This window comes from Amborella trichopoda, chromosome 11 (assembly GCF_054954075.1).
Source record: "Amborella trichopoda isolate Santa Cruz 75 chromosome 11, AtrichopodaSantaCruz75HAP2 v2.0, whole genome shotgun sequence".
Classification (NCBI taxonomy): Eukaryota; Viridiplantae; Streptophyta; class Magnoliopsida; order Amborellales; family Amborellaceae; genus Amborella; species Amborella trichopoda.
The window spans coordinates 45,527,667-45,536,750 of record NC_142346.1 but is presented as its reverse complement, the minus strand read 5'-3'; the positions used below and the strand labels follow the sequence as shown (position 1 = coordinate 45,536,750).

The following is a 9,084-nucleotide window of genomic DNA, read 5'->3' as shown; positions in this document are numbered from 1 at the left end:
CTCATCTGTTCAATTATATTTTTTGATGTTGAACTCTTAATATGATGGGAGAACTAAGAAGTTAGTCAAAATGAATATCAATTAGTCCGTACATTAGTAGGAAGATCCAAGCTTTAAGATGTTGAGGCACAGTAGGGTTAAACTCTCTCACCACCCTTTTATGGAAACAATTGTATAATGGAAAAAATGGAAAGGAGAAAAAATAAATATGTATTTCATTTTTTTTTTGTAGAAACCATCATTTAGAGCGTTTCTCAAAAGGAAAAAGTTTATATGCGGGCATGTTAGCATATAGACTTTAGCTATCCACAATCCAACTTAGTTGATCGGGGCCTTCTCAAAAGGATAAAGTTTATATGCGGGCATGTTAGCATATAGACTTGAGCTATTTACAATCCAACTTAGTTGAACGGGGCCAACCAATTTAAGAGGCTCTTCTCAAAAGGAAAGTATATAAGGAGATAATTTACCTTTGATATAAGATGGTCACAATTAATCTTAACCATTGGATGTAAAATTGGGTGGTTACATTTATTTAATTGACCAAGCTCAAGTTTAAAAGATATTTTTTCGAACTTTGTGACACACTCAAGCTATCAGATTTCACATCAAATAGTTGTAAGTAATAGTGACCTTCCTGTATCAAAAGTAAATGGTCTCATTATATACAATACCCTTTTATTGATAAGCTTTTTGAAAGTTCATCACTCCCAATACGTAAAATTGTAATGAGAATTATATCTCACATGCTCTGATATTCCAATTTATAAAAAAAGAAAAGAAAAACAAAGTTTATATAGTTACAACCATGCTAAGATAAAGTTATATTAATCTATCTATTTTATTTTATTTAGACTGTGTAAATTTGATATTATTTTAAAAAACATACTATTTTTATATAATTTAAAAGACGTGTTGAATATACACCATCCAACTAAAATAAATGGGATAAAACAATAATTTACTTCTACAAATATGGTTGCAATCTTATATAAACCACACAAAAAAAAGATATTATTTTTGTATAGATTGTATACTATAAAGATATCACAATTATCTACTTTTAATTGTTGAATGTAAAATTCAATAGATAAAAATATGCCACATCATTCAAAGAATTTTATTTTGAATTTTATGCATAAATAATGCTATATCCTCAACTACCCAATTTTAAATCCATCAGTTAGTGAATATTGGGATAGCTTGTATCAAAAGTAATCGTCTCATCATATACATTTTTGTTTCTATAAGATTAGGCTTATTAAAATAAAATAAAGCCTCCACAAATCAGGAAAGCACTTTGGGCACCATAAATCAACATGATGGCGCTTAAATAAATTCCCAACACAGTCGATAAAAGTTGAAGTTAAAATAATATACAAATCTTGCAAAACCATGAACATTTATTTTTAGGGTGAACTAGACGGTTTGAATAATCTATTTTTTTTCACAACCATAATAATTAATGCCCAGATGAACAATTTGAAAGTTCTTTGACGCTAAAACTGCAATTTTCGGTGAGTTTTGAAGCGATAATTTATTTATTTATTTTGATTGGTGCTACAGTGTCATGAAAAAAACACTAGTGAATTTTAAGTCGAAAGATGTCTTTTATCGAAACTGCTACCACTAAAATCCAATGTAACTTCCACCATTACGTTTTCAAGAGCCATTTCAACAATATTTTGACATTTGAAACGATTGCAGACCACATGTACTGCCTGTGGAAATTGCAACCACTCTCTCTCTCTCTGATGTTGAAATTCATGGTATTCAATCCAAATCCAATTAAAGGAAAATTGGTTGCTTTCCTTGATAACGGATATGGTTCTTAATGACAAAAGACCAACGAATCCCAGCCTTTTCTATCTGTAGTTCTATACAATATCTTGCCAAATGTCTCCCCTCCATCTCTCTCTCTCTCTATCTCTTTCTCTCTCTAAAGACCCCCTCAACAATCCCCCTCCTTTCTTGTACATATAAGTTTTATTCTAAGAGGCAAGGCCATTATCATGGGAAGGCCAAGAAATCCCTTCTCTATTACAGGGCAAAGGCGCAGGGTGTGCAATGAAAGTAGGAATGTCTTGACCCGGCATCACCACTGAAAAATCAATCGTGCTTCCAACTGAAACCTGCAAGTAACATCTCTTGAGATCATAAAGTAGAAAAACTAAAACTTGCAAAAATACAATATGTACACATGCAACCAGTGTTGGCGAGTCCTGCACGAGTTACTCGGGCTCAGCAGCCTGTTGAGCCTTGAACTAAAATCTTGGGAACCCGCTGAGTCCTGCAAGTTCCCAACGTTTTGTTGTCGGCATTTTAACGCTCAGCCAAGTCTCCACAGACTTGACTGAGAGTGGAGTTTCCTTACTCTGGCTGGGGATCCCTAGCAAGTCCTTTAAACACTGCATTCGGGCTGGGGATCCCTAGCAAGTCCTTTAAACACTGCATTCAGGCTGGGGATCCCTAGCAAGTCCTTTAAACACTGCATACGACCCACGTGACACAAGTACATGATGTGTGTTTGAAAAGAGCATATGACAACCTACATGTGTTCACTTTATGCATGCGCGTGAAACCCACATGACACCAGCGCACAAGACAATGTGACATATACAAACAGATGCTATCCAAAACTGTGCATTTGTGTGAGGTAAGGTCAATTACATTTTTAGATGAGGATTTATACAATGAGATCGATTACTTTCTACAAACACACACACACTTGACAAACCCGAGCCATTAGATGTCAATTAAGGACAGTGGGCATTATTGTTCCTCCACTCAAAGTTCGACTTTTTTTGTTTTTTTGATGAACTTCGAGTGGAGGAAAGACACCCCAGCCGTCCTTGTGGACAACTCAGACAGAGAGTGTGTGATGGGGACTGTATCAAAAAAAGGAAGATGTGCTCTCAAGTATACACAAGCCCTTCTAGACCCTCAGATGTGCCTATTTCTTGGGGCGAAAGGGGATAAAAAAAAGATGGAGCCAGAGATAAATGGTAAAACAAAGGCACGTTTCAAGTGTCAAGGGGGTATGATATCACCCATGAGGAAAAAGCCCCACCTACATAGGACACCAAATGCTTACCAAACCAGTATCATTCACCAACAATATCCTTTCTACTTCTGACCAAAAAACATTATGTTTGGCACCTAGCAGTGAAGGGCATTAAGGGCCCAAAATTGTCCGAGTTGGGTAGGAGAGTTCATGATACATGGACCCCCAAAAACATGGGTTTCTCGGGGTTAAAGAGGATTCAACTGTCAAGAATGGTTGCAAGAAAGGTAAAGTGTGTTAGCAGATACATGAGCCCACCTTGGCTTTTAACAGACAACAAATCTGAAAACCCATCCTAAATCACCACAAATGCATCCCTGCCTTAGATCTATAATTTTCCACCTCAATCACTGCAAATGCATTTCCTCCTTAGATCCATGATTTTGCACCTTAAAAAATAGTGTAGATATAAAGATCTCTGAAGAATTGAAATGAACAGAAATCCAAAATGGACTACTTTTCGACTCGTGAAGTTCTGAATCCAAATTCCATCTCTAAGATGGAATTTGGAAGGTGGGAGCACTAGAACAAGTGCATTAGCTGATGCACCAAAACCCCACCTATGGCTGTCCACTTCCGCTTGGTATACATTGACAGATAACAATTGTCTAAGCATTTAGAATCCAAAGAAATTACAACCAGAACTACCTCAATGAAAACAAGAATAAGAATGTACCAATAATTTTAGCATATGGGAGTCTAGAAAAATCTCACAATCAAGAGTAAGACAGTCATAATTAGGAGGGAGACCACCAATATGCAATCAATTAAAATGAGAGAAATAATAGCAACGACAGGAAATATACCAAACTAAATCAGTCCAAGCAAAAATAGTTACCCCTGCGTGTCAGAGAGAGAGTTAGCCATCGCTAACGACAATCCATTGCACTTAACGACTCAATTTTGTATAAAAAGCATGGCCGTTACTCGTTTATAAAGTCATGATCAACGGAGACAGCTTCTTTTGGGCCTCTATCCCTCTTTCTCTCTCTCTCTCTCTCTCTCTCTCTCTCTCTCTCATACACACACACACAAAAAGACCATTTATTTCCTTCATAAAACTTGAGGTTCTTTGGTGTTACAAGTGCTCATACTACTCTAGTAGACAAGTAATAAGAAATCGTTCGTTCTTAGTAAGAGGAGAAAAAGGAAAAAAAAAAAAACATTTGTTCCTGTCTCATTTCATCCTCAAGAGTATTAGGGGTCCAACACTATCTGCAGACAATGAAATTAAAATGTGCCTCAGACAAAAAACATAGTTTCACCATATCTCCTTATTGAGCCCCCTTTTCATCCCTTTCTAATCCAAAAATTACACAGTTCTATGCATTTCCACACATCTAAAGGGTTTGAATTGACAAAATATCCGCCACAACATATATTTAGCAAGCTTTCCTATAGTCATCATGCTTATCAACACAGGCAGCAGCACAAGCATCAAAGCAATCTCCAGCTTTTTACCCTCAGTGGTCCATTAAAAGCCCCGGGAGAGAGAGAACTTCTCTATTGCTTTCAAGATAAACAAGTTTAAAGGAAAATGATACTTTAAGAACATGAGAGATAGAGAGAGGTTTCTCTAGTGGCTGAAAAAGTAAGAGAAACTTACAGTGCATGGGTTGCCAAGTTTATCAAGCATATGGACTCGAGGACGCAATCCTAAGGATCTGTCTTCCCCAGCCTGAGAAGAAGGAAAAGGTGGTGGCCTTGGCCTTAACAGATGCTCGAAGATGGCCATTATAAGAAACATGGATATCAGAATGGCGGTGGCCACAAACCCAAAAGAGATTGCATTCACTGATGTGTCGAAATTCCTCCATGGAACAGCTCTATTGCCACTCTGAGGGCTTGCGCTCTCTTCGTAAGGCTTTGGTCTTCCAGACCTAAAGCCACTAATGGAGCTCGGCTCCATACCGTAGCAGTGGAAGATTTGATAAAGAGCTTCGCTCTGCCAACAAAAGCGAGAGATCAATGCCAAAGATATTGAATCTGTGTGTGTGTGTGTGAGAGAGAGAGAGAGAGAGAGAGAGAGCTTCTTGGTTTCATGAAAGGACATGGAACTTTTTAAAGATCCACTAAAACCATGAATGGATATACCATCCACTTATCTTGGTTGAATGAAGTGATATAACAGGGTTCAGAAGACCCACTCAGAGAGAGAGAGAGAGAGAGAGAGGGATGGTCACTTGGTTCCATGAAAGGATATAACAGGGCCAAAACATCCACTTAGACTATTGAAGAATATACTGCAGTCCAAATTTGTGCTCAGAGAGAGAGAGAGAGAGAGAGAGAGAGAGAGAGAGGAGCAGTGTGTTCAACGAAGGACATACCAATTCCCAAAAAAACGCTTAAATCGTGGCGTTCGTGGAGCCAACCTGTTCAGGAATATCAGTCCATTATCAGTCAAAGCAGGACCAAAGAAAAAAAAAAGTTTCATCTATAACTCGCTTAAACCAACAAATTCTCTAAAGAATTTACTGAACCATGTGTAGCCATTATAATCAGTCATTATGAATCTCTCACATGCTTACCTCAGCGCAATACCAATAAAAAAGAAACCAACAAAAGAAGAAAAGAGAAGAACAACTTACCTCATTTTTATCCACACCAAAAGGACATGAAACAATTCAACATTTCCTTAGAAACTCCATAACCCATTGTATGTAAGCTCAAATTGCAGACCCAACATCTCTGAAGTTCTCTTAAGCAGGCCTAAATTGATAGAGAGAGAAGTTGAACCAGCAATTATTCAAGACTGCATCATAAACAATGACTTGAATTTCAAACTATGGTGTAAGAACTAAGGGCATCAATAAAGAGAGAGGCTCTGTGCCGATCAGAGCAAAAAATTGTGGCCGCAAAATGAATTATGTATTAAGCCAATTATTCAAGATTCAAATTATGAACTAAAGGCACGTATATTGAACAGATTAAAAATGGTGGTCATACATTGAATTATATAGAGATTCTTTTTGGGTGGGTGGGGGAGTTTTTCAGTGAATTTTAGGCATGAGATAAAACTTGAAGATGATGGAATTCATGGTGATCATCAAATCTTACTCAAAGTGGAAACAGAATGATTTTCAGGGTGGAATTAACATAGTGGTAGAAGCAAAAAGCCCGACGCCTAGTGTCAGCCAGCACAAGCGGAATCAGAGACCAGTACTATATTAGCCTACAAAAGGCATACAGAAAAAAACCAGAAGAGAGAGAGAGAGAGATACAGTGTCAGCTAGCAAGAGGCAGTATCCAGGAACAGCACTATAGCTGCAGAATACAAGTATGGAGAGAGAGAGCTATTCAAGGGGTTACCAAAATACCCCAACTCTCCAGAAAGAGGAAAACCAACAAAACACAAGTTCTAGGAACACTCGAGAGGCAACTTTTCACGTGGCCTCCCCATGCTCAGAGAAAAGGATGAGTGCAAATACATGCCAAAACAATTTTATGGATAAGTTAAAAACATTGAAAAAGACAGTAAATCAGGACTACAATTTCTTCTCTCTGTAATACCCATGTACAGAAAATAGTAAAACTGCATATCTTGTAAAGTATTAAAGTAGAAAAATGAGGCACAGGCCATCCATCTGAAATTTATAAGTAACTCTGAAACATCCCCTCCCTTCCCCCCCTCCCCCCTTCCCTCTAACTAAATAAATAATTGTACACATAATATTTTACTGAGGAGAATGTAGAGAGGTAGATTTGATCAATGTTGAGGATCTTACCTATCTGCAAATGCAAGAGCAACAGAGCTGAAAGGGTAAAAACTTCATTGATTTCTCAATTTTCTCAATGCAATGATGACATTTTCTCTGTCAAAAGGAGAACACAACTTTTGTCAGATGCATCACAAAAAGTAAACCCTAATAGAACCCCACTTGTTTTTTTGACTGATAAAATTAACCACTGACTTAGAGAAGGGGGTGAACAGATAAAATATGATCTTGGGAGAACTTTCCAAAATAGATCAACTGATAATCTGTGGTTGTCAAAAGAAAACATATACAGGGGTTGTTTTTCTTGGAATTTGAGGTGGGTCTTTTGTCAAAGGCCAGATTATGATGAAACAATTAAGCAAATAGTAGTATTCTTGAAGGAAAATGTCCAATAACATTCAACAGAGAGAGAGAGAGAGAGAGAGAGAGAGGTGCATGGAATCATGAAGAAGTTGGAAAATGGCGTCACTGAAGCAAAAGTTACAAGGAGTGTGTGTGTGAGAGAGAGAGAGGGGCGGGGGGGGGGGGGGGGGGGGGGGTAATTATGAAGAAGTTCAAAGAAATGGCACCAAAGGAAGAAAAACTACAGTATCTCAGAGCTTCACCTTTAGCTAAGAAGGCATGAAACCAGTCCTTAAGATGTAGCACAAATCATTTCACTGTGAATAAACAAAAATGGTTTCCAAATTCAAAATCACAGTAGAAACCATGTCACTCTGCATAAACAAAAATCTTTTCCAAGTTCAATTCAAAGGATTATTATCTTCAACGTTTTGAGTTTCACTTATTTAGGCAAAAAAGAAAGAGAGGGGCTTATTCCTCAAAAAAAAGAAAGACAGGGGTGTTGCTCAGATTAAAAAATGGGGTGTTTGGGGATCCTTAAAAGAATAGAATGGGGGCATCTTGTAGCCTTCTCATCCAAGAAAAACATGAAAATAAAGCTAACTATCAAAGAAAAAACAAAGAAGAAAGAAAAAGAGAAAGGGGATTCCTTTTGTTCCAATGTTGCTACGAATCTCTCTCTTCTCTCTTCTCTCTCCTAGGGGCTATACTTTATGAGTTTTCATCTCTCTCTCTCTCTAGTTTCTTGTACATGCGTTTAATCATGGTCAATAAAATACATCCAAATTCTTGTTTCCATTTTCCACAGTTGCTTCAAACACTAGGGCCCAGGAATAGAAAAGGCAGGAAAGAGGAAGTGATAGAGAGAGAAGCTCAAATAAAATAGAGAGAGAGAGAGAAAGGAACCTCTACAAACTCAAATAAAAGAGAGAGAGAGAGAGAGAGAGAGAGAGAGAGAGAGAGAGAGAGAGAGAGAGAGGAAGGAACCTCCACAAACTCAAATAAAAGCAGTTCTCTAGCTTTCATGGATTCAAGCAAAAAAATCCAAAGTCCTGAACTTGCATGGATTCAGACAAGAAATTTTTTATGCACCCTGTGTAAAATAACACTAACAGTGATAGCTAATGTTAGAGAGAGAGAGAGAGAGAGAGAGAGATAGAGAGAGAGAGAGAGAGAGAGAGAGAGAGAGAGAGAGAGAGAGAGAGAGAGAGAGAGAGAAGTGTTTAGCTGAAAATACCTCCATATAAACGTTAAATCAGCAAACCTCTATGTTTCATGGAATCAATCATTCAAACAAGAAAACCAAACTCCTTTAAATGCAACTCTCAGAATAATAAACAAATAACTAAATATCAAACCCATGGCCCAAAATCTTTCATTATCCAAAGCAGTCACATTTGCATCAAGGAAAATAAACTTTTTGCAATAAAACAAAGGAACCCAGAAAGTAAAATACAGAAAATAAAAAACCCAGATGAGAAAACAAAATAAATAAAAAGGAAAAAGAGATATAAAAAAGAGAGCATGTAGAAGACCTCACTTTTTCAGATTCTCGTTGAATAACAGGGCTTAGAGTGGTCTAGTGTCTACTTTTGCACTAAAAAACTTGAGAAATTTGAGTTCTCAAGGATCCCTTAACCAGGAAGCACGAGTCTCTCTCTAGGTCCTGTTTGTTTCTCTCTCTACTTTCTCTCTCTAGCGCCTGCTCCTGCTCCTCTCTGGTGTGAAATGATGCCCCCAACCAGAAAGCCCTTTTGCCTTTTTCAGGGATTTTCTCTCTTTTTCTTTTAGGAATATATTTCTCTGTTTGTTTGCACTGCTTCCCATAAGCCCAGCAGGGGTGGTCACATGCTCCTCTAATGATGTGACCACCCCTCTCTCTCTCTCCTTCTCTCTTTACAACTTAAATGTTTGCCTTGCGCTTAGAACCCAGGTCTCTTTTTCTCTCTCTGGAAATGAAAT

General features: G+C 37.7%; 1 protein-coding gene across 9 annotated transcripts; it reads right to left on the bottom strand.

Annotated features, from left to right (window-relative positions):
- Nucleotides 1–1,788: 1,788 nt before the first annotated feature.
- On the bottom strand, nt 1,789–8,865 carry LOC18448446 (uncharacterized). 9 transcript variants are annotated; one of them, XM_088850962.1, is made up of 8 exons: nt 8,663–8,865; nt 7,386–7,439; nt 6,790–6,876; nt 6,122–6,236; nt 5,653–5,816; nt 5,392–5,436; nt 4,671–5,009; nt 1,789–2,132 (listed from the first exon to the last, which is right to left on the bottom strand). In XM_088850962.1, the coding sequence occupies exons 7-8, from the start codon at nt 4,971–4,973 to the stop codon at nt 1,992–1,994; spliced, it is 444 nt and encodes a 147-aa protein (XP_088707088.1). In that variant the 5' UTR covers nt 4,974–5,009; nt 5,392–5,436; nt 5,653–5,816; nt 6,122–6,236; nt 6,790–6,876; nt 7,386–7,439; nt 8,663–8,865; the 3' UTR covers nt 1,789–1,991. The 9 variants fall into 9 exon arrangements, with proteins under 9 accessions (XP_088707088.1, XP_088707093.1, XP_088707085.1 ...); XM_088850967.1 differs by having other exon boundaries at nt 5,653–5,773; XM_088850959.1 differs by lacking the exon at nt 6,122–6,236.
- Nucleotides 8,866–9,084: the final 219 nt, after the last annotated feature.